The following is a 14,924-nucleotide window of genomic DNA, read 5'->3' as shown; positions in this document are numbered from 1 at the left end:
TTTGCATCTTATCCGATAACACATAGCTAAAGCGTAATTGTATTATCATATCATAGATTGCATGATTCAGCTAAAAATATTCTCGCAAAATAATATTTTTCTTTGTTGCAATCAAAAAGTAAACTTCGGCTCCAGTCAAAACGCGCGCAAATTCAAACGTCATTGAGATTTTGCGACTGTTTCCGTCAGTCCATAAATGGGCATTTTGTTGAATACTAAATTCTGATTGGCCGATGTGCTGCCGTCATCAGTGACTCACTTTTAAAGTTGATTGTGTAATAAAAGTATTTTTACCCTTGGTTCTACAAAGTGTCATGTACTGAGATATCTAATCTTACCAACATTGAAGCGACTTATATTATCAATAACAATTTTATTTGAGTACTCAGTATGTTTTATCGCGTAGTTCGACAGAGTTGCTAGTGTACTTTTCTGAAAGTTGTCGTCTTGTTCCGCCGCTTACTATTCGAATAAACATTTATGTTTAAAATTTTTACATATAAACTATAAGATAAATATAAATCTGTATTAAAAAGTTGCTCAGTACTTATCAATTAGTGTCAACTTGGCGTTGTTTTAAAAGGACATTGTATTGATTTTGCCAGTCAGTTTGACGCATGCGCTCATTGGGTGTCGTAAAAAAGGGTTAGCCAACATTCCGAACAGTGTCGTTCCGGTCGCCGTTGTCGTGGTGTCGGTGAAGTTAGTGGTGGAATTTTTACGTGTTTAACATCAAAAAATGGTAAGTGAAGAAAATAAATTACAGTGCATAACAGCCGCGTTGTGTTTTTCTATTACGAGAGTGGTGAATTACGAATCGGAATGCCGCAATTTCACGGGACTGCATTCTTCAGTGACCGGTGCCGCCATATTTCGCACAACCCACCGCTGAGTTTGCACGCCTTTTCGTAAAAATCGTTGTCACCGTTCAGTGATTTGATGCCACGTGTTGTGTTTTTAAGTTTATGGCCGCGGACATGTCGGGCTGTGGCGTCCTGACTAGTGAACAATGCGACTCGATGGACCGGTATTGGATTTCACGTACGTTTGAAAGGTTATTCCTGCAACGCCTTTTTTGACGAGTCTGAAGTGCCCTACGCTTTGATGTACGGTATTTAGGGACTGTAGAGGCAAGGGTAGTGGCCAGATGAGTTATCAGTGGTGTGTAGCGTGCCGAGGGCAACGAACTTTACTGGGAATGCATCGTCGCGCAATCGCACTTGCGTTTGACCATATAAGGCGTAGTGATCGCGGCACTGCTTGTCACATAGATTTCGTGTCTATTTTGGGGCGAATAGGCGTCTGAACACCGCACCCGGTGCTACGTCATTTTAAAAATGAACCGGGGGTATTGGCCGAGCAATGTCAAGGTCGTTACTTATTCAAATCTATTGACGAAAATCTAACTGTACCAGACATTTTGACAGGTACTTGCAACATGCAAAATTCGTCCTTACGTCTAAACAATAAGGTCCAACAAGATGGCATCACGCCAAACTACTTTGCAGATATTGGACTGAATTATAGGATTAATTTTCTTATCATTGTGGCTGTTTCCCTTCCCCTTATTTCTGATTGGCGTAGCGTTTCTGAATAGTGATAAATCCCAATGACTAAAAGTATCTGTATGAAGGAAAATATTCAACATAAATGACCTCATATCCTATAATTATAGAACTGGAAGGAGGACATAATTGGTCCATAACTTCCTATTGTGGGTATCCTCAATTCAATATACAAATAATTGGCATTTAAAATCAACTGGATTCTAGTATTCTAACTGGAACTTGTGACTGTATTCATTATAAAATTAACAGTTACAATTTACAGAATTATAGTAACTGTAATAGAAAAATATATATTAAAACCACACCCATCATGCAAAGCATAACGGACCAACTAGTTAATCTCTTAGACATAGTATTCTTGTAAAAATAATTTATTCATTATCATGTTTAGCATACAAATTTAAAATTGTGGAAACCAAAGCCAGCAAATATAGCTTACTAGACAGGCTAGCTATTCAATTCTAAAGTAACAGAAGTCACTGTCAAATGGTATCTCACACTGAACATATAAGTCCTTACTGTTTCCCCTCACTGCTGAGCAAAGACCGCCCCATCATGTCTCCAGAACTCTCTAATGTTGGAACAATGACAATCTCCATGCCATTCCATTATCTCTTTCCGGGTCTGTCCCTTCAAAAGTCAATTTTTGGTCTATAGTGGCCCATCTCTACCGACCCCAAGACCCCAAGGCAAGGAAGCCGACCCCAACATAGTTGGGAAAAAGGCTCGGAGGATGATGAGTGGCCCATCTCTCTGGATACATTTGGATGATGTGCCCAATTTTGTTTCTACCTTACTTCAGAAAATTCAGTTTTGCATCATGTTAACAATCAACTTTTAGTTTATTTGATACTGAACTGGAATGATATATTATAAACGGTAGCTTTTTGCAATGTTGCAAATTACTTGATAATTTTGGTTCAACACAGTAACATTAATTTTTCTGACCCAACTTTTATGACTAATACCGTAAAACTAAGAAGGTAAATCGATTGACTCAGTCCTAAAAGGCAATTAGTCACAAAGCAGTAGATGACATACTGATTAGAGGTGACTACCGAGAACAAGCAAGGTGAACAGAGAATGACTTTGCAATATTTCTCACATACTCTAGTGACTTTCACATAGGTGTAGGTAGATGGAATCAAAATAATTTGGTTAATCACAAATTATTTATGAGTGCTTTACTTCCTCTACACAAATATGCATATCGAGACTAGTTAACAGGATATGAGTGATGATGAGTCTAAAATGATATCATAATTAAATTCCAAAAAGTTATTATTCATCAGGATTTACAGTTAATGGTTCATTTGGAGGTATTTACGATGGAATAGTGATTTTACTTAATTTGTAACCAACAAGGTGATTCATTAATCTTGTAAGATATGTTCCTATTCTAATTATTTTCATTATTAGGTATGATGATTAATTATGCATCTCTCCCTATTGCTCAAAAGTAGTCTCATTTATCACAAAGATTCTATAAAAAGGCGATCACGGGCGCGCCACCCAGCACATAAGAATTAAGATTCAAACCAGAAAAGGCGTAGACTATCATGTAGTTAAAACATACCCGTTTATAGAAAAGCTTTAAAGTAAGCCTCTTATCTCCAATTGAGTTATAATGAAGTTTCCAACCATGTATGGTAAGTAATGTAGAAAAACTCGTACAGTGAGTCATGGTACTTCTCATGAGTCATCCTGTACGGCAGACCATGTTTGTCTAGACTTTCTCTGAGCGTACTAAGCCTGTAATTTATAACCGGCAGGGCTGATCTGTATTGATCATGTTTCCATTGATGGAACTATCTCGAAATTATCCTGTGACCAATGAAGGCATCGTTTTTCTGATCCTGCAAGTAATGCGTTTATGATTCGTCATTTGAGCAGTTTTCTTTGACAAGTGACTTCTCTGACAATACTCTTCCTATATGTACTTATCGAATCTAATCATGTTTAAAGAGAAATTGAAGTCGCGTTATCAGAATAATAAGTATTGCTTCCCTTTGTTCGTGAACCCTATTTGTACACTCACCGATTCTATGATGAAGAAAGGACAATTTAGAACTTGAAGTATAGATCGTGCAAAGATCATAGATTAAGATCCATTTGATTGGACTAAACACTTCGATCTCGTTAAGCCACATTCCTCAAGGTCAAGAGCATAACCAGATAACAATTATGATTATGTATTTCCCTTATCATTTAATTTATCGCGCTCTATCGAAAGGAAAATATGTTCATAATTCTCGTGAAACGAACAATTACGATGTTCATGACAGCAATTCAGAGAAATAACTCAAAATGATCCGTTTCGACAGAAGATTTGAAAGAATCCATCATGATGACTCATAAGACTGTTAAAACGTGAAAATCTAAAGCAAAACTAGTTATTAACAGGTTATTAAATTATTCTTGTCATAAAGATCATTTGAATTTCATTTGGACGTTGTACAGGGGAACGAACTCAGTCAGACTGCGGTGGAAAGCTTTTGTAATCCATCTTTATAGAATACACAGCTGACAATCAGCCTACAACGGACAATGTTATCAAGCAAACAGTTCGAACCACTTCGTCCCCTGCCGAAAACTCCCCCTTTTGAAGGGAACGTACGTGAGGGGACGACTCTCAGAGGGCGAATACTAAATTGTACAATATCATCTCGCTAGAGCAGTAAAAATAAAGCTCGGGATTTTTGTTGAGCTCGTTTTACGTTGACAATCTGTGCTAATTTGACAGTGATATATTTTTCTTTTCACGCTGCAGATCTAGATAAACAGTCTAGTTCGCTGACTCGAAACCGTGACCTCTTGTCATTGCAATTTTATTGGCGTCTCCACGTTAATGAAATGCGTGTAGAAAAATGGCGTAGTCCAGTCAGCCGTAACTTACTCATCAGTACATTTGCGAGTCACCTGAGTCAGCCAGTGACGCATACTTAACCGACTGACATTAAGGTCGACGACCTTCACAGCACTTTTTTATAGGACAATGCCGCCCGCGTTGACGCTTTTGCATTTATGTAAGGGGACAGACTAAAGACAATATGAAAATTTATGTGAATGCTGATAGCTACATTAAATATTTTGATTCCCAATAAAATCAACAAAATACGCTTAATTAATTCGAATGACTATCTAATTAGAATGAATTCATAGATCATGCTAATCAGTCGTATGTATCTGGTACGCTTTAACTAGTTTAGCTTGCGAAAACCCAGCTCAACGACATTAATATTCTCCTAAATCATAAAACGGATTCGCCTCGTCATGATAGAAATGTGACAAACGTAACGCAAACTGAGAAACTGATAATTATAGAGGAAAGAAGTTAACCTTACGAATATATGCAAAACAATTTAGACGACTAGAGTACTTTTCATTACACTACTAGAAATAAATATGACACATTCAAAGTATTTCAAAGGAATTGTCGAAGTAATGACGCCATTACTACATCATCATAATTATTTGCAACTTGAGTCTCATGTCCAAACCCGTGATGATGGTATGATTCGTTACTGGCTGGCTTTGAAATAAAGTAACTATATCCAAAAATGTTAAGGAGCATACTTCACTAAGTTTTCAGTTCACATCAGCCAGTCATGCTTTATTATTAACCCATGATCGTTACTTGCTATACTTTCAGAAAAGTATACGTTTTTGCCACCCATTTCTGTTTTTCTTCAACTCTTGTTGATTTCAAATTTTTGAATCAGTTTGTCCTTGATGGTATCCTCTTATTTGTCGCTTCAAATTGTATAATTTTCCTGATTGACCACCTAATATTTGTAGTTATTTTAGGTGTATGAGGTAATAGTAGTCATCCGCTTTCCGGCTATTGATTCATACTAATAGAATAACAAGGATATTTCGTAGATAGACGTTGTGAATTTAACAATTCTAACGGACACAGAAACAGTAAAAGTTCGAAGAGTAGCTATGTACATTTACGCGAATCTAAATGAAATTAGATCATTTAAAAAGCGAAACGACTGTGTGATTTCAGAATTATACTGTGTGTTGTTCCAAAATCCGCCGCGTCCAAGCAAAAGCTAGATCTAAATAATATTAATCAAATGTTCAAGAATAGCGTCGGTCGGACGACAGTAAATTAATGTGGGTAGCTTATATTTTCTACGCAGATTCGCGTCATGAGACAAGTAATCGTATTCCAAATCCGCTGATTATCCGATACGCTGTAACATTTGAAAAAACTTATCGAGTTCGAGTATGTAGCAGAAACTTTTTTTAAATGGTTCTGCAAGTTTCTGAAATGTAGTTCTTATTGTGCTGGTAAATGCCATCGAAAGAAAAGGCATGCCTTTTGATGCTAATCGTCCCGCACCATTTGTAAAAGTCGGTCAAGAGAAAGGGCGTGTCTTGTTATAGATAGGCAGAGACCACGACTGAGAAGTCTGTCTCTAGATGTTATTAATTTCTTCGCCGAAATTAATGTATTGATTTATGAAGACTTCCCGGCAACACTTACACTAATAGATTTTTTGCGTCGTCAAAATATAATTGGTTTTCCTATTTTTGATTTTCATTGTAGATCGATTCGTGCTGTTAAAAAACATTAATTCTTTTCACGTCTTCTGTTATATTAGAAAAAGTTTGGAATGCCTAGTTTGAGAGAGCAATAAATGCATTTATTGAACAATAAAGCTAATTCATGTGTGAAACATGACAAGAACAGATATACGTGCAACTGCAGGCGTGATTTTATATGTTTGTTCCGTGCGAGAGTGGTACGTCTAGATATTTATTGAAACTGGAACAGATTGCTGAAGCTTTAATGAGAAAATTGAAATCCGGTGAAAATTACAGTTTCCAGTAAATTACGCTTTTCAAGGTCAGGATGTTCAGTCGTAGATGTATGCTAAAACAGTCTCCATGCAATCGATGCAGCTAAAAATATTCCACCAAATTCTTCTTTTCCAATGGAACCTTAGTAATTCCATTCAATGAAGCTTTAATTTTCAATGCACTCAATTCTGTTTGTACTCCTCTCTGATATACATAGAATCTTCAAGGAATTGGCCTCGCAATTCCAAGGCTTCTCAAAGGCTACATCAACTCAATAGAACTTAGTGAATTATTCAGAAGGTATCCGGGAATTCTGAATTGCAGTACTGATTCACGGTCAATCGATCGACTGGCGTACTATTGCATGACTGTAATCTCGCCTAATGCGGTAAAATGGTGCAGTCTGGTAAATGCACCCAGTCGACCAAGAATATTGCAGGTATAAGGCGATTAACTAAACGTGTTCGGAATGTATTAAACCATGTTTTATATTGAGTTTATTCATTCGAAATAAGCTGAAATGAAGTGAGTAAAACTTGAAGAAATTATGTAAGCTAATATGCAATTACCGGCGTGTAATGCGAAGTTCATACATAGATCTCAGTAATCGTTCGATTAAAGGGGTCCATAAAGGGCAAACGAATAAAAGGTGATCGAATTCTTAGCAGAAGTTACGACATCTGAACTGAACAAAGCAACAACATCACAAGGATGAGAATCAGAATAGACTAAATTGGAAAGGTCAACTTGTACTTCACGTTTTAGACCTTTTGACATTCAAAAGGCGATGCTAAATTAGATACATTCTGTCTTCCAAGTTGTCTGAAAATATGTCAAAGAAGTAACAATGTTGAAATGTCACGCGAACTGGACATTATTTCTCGTGCCATTTTGGCAATTAGCTCTTGTTAGTTTTTTTGGGACGAGAAACAAACATTATGAAATACAATGAGGAGGATCGGAACATATAAATATGTATGGATCTGAAAAGCAGTGTGATATGTGTTACTAACCAAGACCGTTGGTTCCGCCGTGCAAAAACATGGCAATCATTGCAGCAAGACCCACGATGTGTCTAAATATACTGATGTTTACATGATATAAATTAAGAAATGCAATAACAATGGCATCATACATATCAGATACTGAAATAGAAATAGATTCGCTTTTATACGGCGTTATAAATAGCTTCATTGTAGTTCGTAGTGAAGAATGAGTTGACTGTTGCTCGCATATCATACATGCGTTCAACAACTCAAATGTTGATTGACGAATTGAAATTAATGCTGCACCGACAGACAACGAGGTCCGATCTTAATAAATACTAGCGTTTGCTCTGTTAACTATTCGAAACTCCTGAACTTTTTCATTAAAAAAGTTTCCGAAAAATCTTACTTGAACATACCAAGCCAAAGATATACTTAAAAGCCATGTGCACATCTCCAAAGGATTAGAACACACGTGTGTTGGTTCATGCACCGTCGTATTATTAGATTGTGCTACGGCCAATGTCTTCGGCGGGTGTGGACTAGGGCTATTTTTACCTCACCACGCGGGGGACTGTCGTTTTTAGATGCCTCTAGCGATGTTACGGTTTTGTTAAGCTCAATGGTTGGTTCAAAGATTTTTCGATAGTGAATCATGAAGACTGTTTTAGTCTGCATATTTTGTGGATCGTAAAATTTTCTGATTTGCAGATTAGAATGATTGATACTAGAAATTGCCCTCATCTGGGTTAGAAACTGACTACGCCTATTAATGCTCCACATGTTTTAATCGTAATTCAAGCGCCTGGTATTAATTACTTGCGATTTCCAGCCAGCGATTGACCACAAGGCCTCTCAGCAACTAGGTCAAGGCATAAAATAGACAAGTCTAACATTACAGTATTGTTGACTAAACAACTCTAGACCAAGCCCACTGATCCCGCAATGGAGCGTTACTCATTGAACCGAGAACCACCTGCACAAACAACATACAAAACAAATGGATGAAACAATTATACCTATTTAAATGTATGGAAACATTACGTTTGTGCCTCGAAGCACGACCTCAGATAAATGATAACATTCCCGGTGACTCACTCATGACATTTACCCTTGCGGAGTAAACTGCACTTTATATCTAAAGTAATAAAGCTGCATTTTGAAAGAGGGTAGATGGAGTATGAAAGGTGTCTGCGATGCTCTGGTACTCTTTTGAAGAAGGTTTGATATTTCCTTCCTTTCTTGATATCGGAATGACTACGGCACAACAGAGATCTAAATATTATCAGCAGAATGAACATGGCCATTGCAAATAGATCGATATAAGATTATTTATGTATCAGATATTTCTGCAATGGAACTACTCCCAGACTTTCCTTTCGTCTTAGAAAGCTATTCTCTCGATGCATATTCCGATGAAACGAACCGTATAATTAACACTAATGATTGTTTTAATTGCTTGTTAACTTTCAAATCGAATTAGACAAATCCGATTCATGATATACGTCTTATTACCGATCAATTCGTTTGGCAGAGATGCAGTATTATAAACATATCACAATGCAAATCTATCGAAGTCAATATAATTTAGAAGTAACTGCATCAACCTTGTGTTAAATTGAAATAGAACTGAATGAAATGTGACAACAGCTGCCTTCGTATATAACACAGATTATTTCAGAACTACCTACATACTTACATAATTTATTTAGCTGTGAACCGAGTTACTAGCGAAAATCTAGTGGCCACAGTACGGATTTATAGGTATTTTAACAAAGAAAATACGTAATATTGTAGTTTTCGCTCAGATTTATGAGTTTGAAAATACCTTTCTAGTTTATGAATGTCATAAATAAGTTCTAACCTACTCAGACTATTAACTGTACAATTACTGACGCTTTTCACATTATACAGAATGCATCTAGTTTCAAAGATTCGAAAAGCAGATTAGCCTAGATTTCGTCTAAAGATTCAATCTTCATTTGACACTATTACATAGTAAACAGAAAATATCTTCGCTGATACTACAAAACCGCAGGAACACTCGTAAAAATGTCTCCGCATCTGAAAATGAAGTCGTCTGACGTATGCCTACGTATTACAACTCGAGTTTATTTTAAACTCGTTGGCCCACCGCCTGAGACAATAGGCGTCCATTCCGTGCCTATTGAGCAGTTCCGTTCACGCGGGACTTGGTTTCACAGGAAATGTTGCTATAGGAATTTTGAACGTTCGTTTTGACAGAATTGTGCTGTCGGAAGTAGAGCCTGTAATTTATTTTAAAGTAAAAAATTGCTGCTACAATAAGTACTTGTGTTTTTGGGAGCGAGTGTGAAGAGATAACTCGGCATTTTTTCAAAACATTTACGGTCGAATTACTTGATTGATCCTATTTCCCCTCTCTCAGTAGTATCCCTGAGCGCAGAAAATCTATTGGCTGTTTGATAACTTCTCCGCTCCGCTCTGGTAGAGCCTAAACCTTCAGGGAAAACGGTCGTATTATTATGATATCTCTAACAGCCTGCTGAAATGTAAACAAATTCACTATCCAAGACCATGAAGTACAAAGAAAATAGATAACCTCGTATCATAGACTAAACATGTCACACACAGTTAAAATGATTCAAAGTACCACCGACTTTCGTTCTAGTATTACGGTGAGAATGAATTTATTATCTCGTTTAGAGCAGTGTACGAACTTTGAAACATGTTTTTGATCTTAGCGATTATCTGGCATTTGGCCAGGAAACGCCCTAGCTTTAAGTGGTCTTGCATTCATCTGTAATTAGCACATTCATGCATCATTTGACTGCTCTATGGGATCGCTTAACTTCAACAGTCTTAAATCTAGTGTTTTTCGACCAGTCACGTTCTATGAGTATAGTAAAAACACCAAATTATGATGCCTAGCTTTGTGTTAATTTACTAATTTTGAAAAGAACATGACTATTTATAAGCAGATCATTTGGGTCAACTCCTTACGGTGAGTCCAATCTTGTCTTCATGTTTCCGATCTCATGTAGGCTGCAGAGCAACCACTTGTCTTTGCCGCAATTCTAAACGAGAGGGTGTTTAGTTGTTCGTTATGAACTGTCCAACATTCCAGACATGATGTCTGAAACTGACCAGCAATTTCGCTAGCTACAATGACCTTAAAACAGAAACACGATCGTTTTATCTGCCACATTAAGACGAAGTTGGCCAAGTTATAGTGAAACCAATTTTCCATTTACAATAGTAAATCAATATGGGGTCTTATTGTGATTCGTGTTCAAAGCGAAAACATTAATTATATCGGCTAGAATGTAGGGGTGTTTTTAATAAAGGATCCAAACGTTCCCGTACAAACAAACTCGAGATATTTCATTACCGTTTATAAGAATTTCACTTTGATCTTACATTTCTTACATATTAAAATCAACGGTGATTTCGTAAATACCTCTATTCTATTTGAATAAATCTATATATTTGAAACTCCTCAACTTGATTATTTATTTGGCAATGAAGCTACCGGTTCAGTGCACTGCTTATTCCGCGGTTCGTAATTCACCACTCAAATTCTGATAATTTCTCCTAAATTTAATTTTTGGCGTTATCTTGAGGAAAAGCGTCATTTGGTTCTGAAGCAAGCGATAAAATAGGGATGAAAAATACAATTAGAAGTAATAATGTCCCCCGATTCTGTGACTGCAACGCAATTTTAACCACTTCTTTGCAATAGAAACATTGCATTTCGACTTTGTCTGAAATTAACTTTGGAGTTTCAAAGTCAAATCATTTATTTCATTTAGGCCTTCACAAGCACTTATGAACGTCAAAAAATATAAATAAAGTTGATTCTAGTTGCCCATTCCAAAAGTAGCTTCCTATGGAGAAGAACGGGCAGGAAACTCCATGGTTACTCTTTTAAAAAGTTTTTTTCTATATCGTTGTTTATAGTACTAATTTATCTTTCTTTCTACAGGCGTCTGGTGTGACAGTTTCGGACGCTTGCAAAACGACGTACGAGGAGATCAAGAAGGACAAGAAGCACCGTTACGTGGTGTTCTACATCCGCGACGAGAAACAGATCGATGTAGAAACTGTGGGCGAACGCAACGCTGAGTACGATCAGTTCCTTGAGGATTTGCAGAAGGGCGGCACTGGAGAGTGCAGGTAATTGCCACAAAATATTGTAGCAGCTTAGGCTTGATTTGTGAAGGCATAGCTTCCTCAGGATTGTTCTTAAGCTCCAGAAGGAACGTGGTTGTAATCAGCAAGAGTGATTCTCTAATGCTACAACCACCATTGATGATAATCCAACTACCAAAAAATAAGTTAGGCATATTCAATAACTGAAAAGCGAAGCTATGCGATCTATAGAGGCAGGGTTTGCTTTAAAGATCCCGATTTTATGAATCTCATCATAATTTTTGTGGAACTGTCAGTAAGCTTATAATTAGAATAGCCTATATAATTTGCGTGGTATCATCACACCGTTACAAGATGTTATTAACGTCCAGAAAACGACCGAGAAATTATGTTTATGTAAATCTGCAATTTGTTGGATACCAGAATGCAACGTTGTCAACTTACTTGCTCGTTATTTTGTGACGTTATCGAAACATCGAAGCCAGATAAATTGACAGCCAATTTTTCTAAGGTATCATATCTAGTAACTGAATTGTTGCATTAGGCTGCGGCTTCTTGCACAAAACTCGAACTTAACAATCTTAGTTGAAAAAAATATGCTATGCTACAGGTTTTTCTTACACAGGACATTTTACCAGTTTTAACTTTTCTGCTGGACAATATCTTCCTCTCTTCTACCGCTCCTACTTCAGTGTTGCCATACGCCTTAAAATTAAAGCATAATTAACATATTTCATTCGCAATATTTCCAGATATGGCCTGTTCGACTTCGAGTACACGCACCAGTGCCAGGGCACGTCGGAGGCTAGCAAGAAACAGAAGCTGTTCCTAATGTCATGGTGCCCCGACACCGCCAAGGTTAAGAAGAAGATGTTGTACTCTAGGTAATTATCGCCAATCATCATCAGACTTTATAATCCTACTGTCCTTCTTATCACACGCTTCAAGCTTCTAGGCGGAGTGGTTACTGTTATTGCCAATACTTACTTGATGTTATAACCTCGATAAGTGCAGTAAAATGATACGTATTGGACAAATACCAGATGGTTATAGAATGTTATCTGGGTGCGCGAGTTTTCTAAAGTTTTTTAGTCATCCCGCTATCATGATTTTTACATATTTACATATGTATTAACATACATGTGCCGCACGTATCGCTTTCAAATTAAAGAGAAAAAAGCTAACTTTAAGATCTTGTTGATAACTCATTTTCCGCAATCGGATATCTCCATCATACCAAAGCTATGGCAATATCGTTCACTCCTGTTCGTCTGTCTAACAGAATTTCATTGTAGATAATTCAACAATATCCAGAATTGACTCCCCATCGCTCCAGTTGTAAACTCAGTCATAATAAAACTAGAGTCCTTGCTAATGCTGCCAAAATTATATATAGCGGCCGAACGCGCTGGTTGCCGTACGGAAATCTTGTTTATGATCCGCCATGACGGTGATTGTCAATATTTCTGTAGAAAATTCCGATAATGTAGACAAGTAGGAAAATATGCTTTTATATTTCTGGGGAATAATGCTTGTATTCTGTGGCATTACTAGGTTTTCTTGACTGGCTGTTATCGACAAAATCAAATATTAATTTATTGAAACATGTTTGATTAAAATCTCATACTTATATCGTGATTACAGGTTTGATTTAAATTATATCATCTGATTATGTATTGGACTGCATAATGTGTAATTAACTTGCGCATTGACACGAAAAGCGAAAAATAAAAAAATTCACTCGCAATTTTAAAATTACTTTTTACAATATTACGTCATTTCATGAAACAGCTAACTATCGACCACGCCCTATACTTCAATAATTTGGTGACGCATACAGTATAATCATGTTACTAAGAACAAACATATCCTTATCAATACAATAACTAATCGTGAAACATACTCTATATATACTAATGATGACGTATTTATGTCGAGAAAGTCACGTTTTGCTTTAGATATCCTTTTCTCTAAATGTCCGATATTTTTGTGACGTCATGGTTATTAATTGCACTTTGGTACAGTGGGATATTTGAGATACACAAGTTTGGTCATATGTATTGATAATTATCAGAGAATAATCCAAGAAAAACACAAGCAAATACATAATGCAACGTCTCGAATTACATTGTGAGGCAGTGAACTGATATTCAAATATCCTAGCATTCCATAGGATAAAGCATTCAACTAACCTTTGTGTCATCGTAACATTCGTAACCATCTTAAAACATTTTATTATTTGTCCACAGCTCTTTCGACGCACTAAAGAAGTCGCTGGTGGGCGTACAGAAGTACATCCAAGCGACCGACCTCTCGGAGGCCTCGCAGGAGGCTGTTGAAGAGAAGCTGCGCGCCACCGATCGCCAATAAGTCAGCATTTATCGCCACGACCGACGTGTGGCGCATCGCGACCGCCCCACGGAAACAACTTCAGCCGCCACAGAAGGACCTCGTGCTTTCGGATACCAAGACCTATTGCACGGAGCCCTCGCTCTGTGGCCTTAGTCAGTATTGTCAGTGGTTCGCGGTGCGGCCCACAGTTTCGCATGGGTTTTTTTTATATATCGTTTCAATCCTTAAGCTTTTGCAGTCGATTCCACTCCGGAGCGGCCTCGCGCAGGTCGGGTCGGAACTCATGTACAGCTAACTGTGAACCCACGGCCGACTCCGCGACAGCCTCGTAACTATAGCAAAAGGAATCATTATGTAATAATTTAAATTATACTAATTATTATATATATTTTTTTCCTATAATATAACTAAAGAGTAAATTAAGCTCAAACTAAATTTAAATACAGCGTACGCGTCTTTTTTAATTGTAAAACTGGTTAGCGAACGCGGTCGGCTTTTATACTATTTAGATTGTAATATAAAGAATGTACGATTTTAATTTCGTTTGAGATTCATCTTGCTAAAGGATGTAAGCTTGAGCTGCGGCTCGATACATGGCGGGCGTTGGATAAGTATTTTGTAACCGATTTATCCAGAAATACACTCGATATAAGAGAAATTAGTTGTTTCATTTTACTGACTGAAGAAAATATAAACCCTCTTTGACATAATAAATGCGTCCTAGCCGGTTGTCAGCTATGAGCAATGGCGGCTGTCCTCATAATAGGAGATCAGCCAGCAACGCAGAACATATTATCAGCGCAGACATAGGTTTACTCTCTAACTCTTCACTCTCATAGCGCGGTGGGAAAGGACGGGAAACCCAACACGTGTGCGTTCGCGCAGCGGAATGTTGTTGAATTTAAAGATTTTAATTATGCAGATAATTAGTGTAAGACGTCCTATAATTGTGTATGGTAAATAAAAATTTGTGTATGCAGCCATTGTGGAGAAATTCACCAAAAACAGATTCCGCTGGGCGAACGTTGGCGAACGTTGTCCTGGCGGAACTTTTTTTAATCCATAGACTTTAGAA

General features: G+C 37.3%; 1 protein-coding gene across 1 annotated transcript; it reads left to right on the top strand.

Moving 5' to 3' along the window:
• The first annotated feature begins 422 nt into the window (after positions 1 to 422).
• Positions 423 to 14,507, top strand: LOC124642972 (cofilin/actin-depolymerizing factor homolog). The gene is made up of 4 exons (XM_047181797.1): positions 423 to 742; positions 11,331 to 11,521; positions 12,250 to 12,381; positions 13,747 to 14,507. Exons 1-4 carry the CDS (start codon positions 740 to 742, stop codon positions 13,865 to 13,867), a joined length of 447 nt encoding a protein of 148 aa, XP_047037753.1. The 5' UTR covers positions 423 to 739; the 3' UTR covers positions 13,868 to 14,507.
• The last annotated feature ends 417 nt before the right edge of the window (positions 14,508 to 14,924 follow it).

Source organism: Helicoverpa zea, chromosome 26 (assembly GCF_022581195.2).
Source record: "Helicoverpa zea isolate HzStark_Cry1AcR chromosome 26, ilHelZeax1.1, whole genome shotgun sequence".
Lineage (NCBI taxonomy): Eukaryota > Metazoa > Arthropoda > Insecta > Lepidoptera > Noctuidae > Helicoverpa > Helicoverpa zea.
This window is presented reverse-complemented; position numbering and strand designations above follow the sequence as displayed.

Excerpts from the sequence above, each read along its gene's own strand:
- LOC124642972 (XM_047181797.1), top strand. Across the intron at positions 11,522-12,249 it reads GGCGGCACTGGAGAGTGCAG|ATATGGCCTGTTCGACTTCG; the intron begins GTAATTGCCACA and ends CAATATTTCCAG. Across the intron at positions 12,382-13,746 it reads AAGAAGATGTTGTACTCTAG|CTCTTTCGACGCACTAAAGA; the intron begins GTAATTATCGCC and ends ATTTGTCCACAG.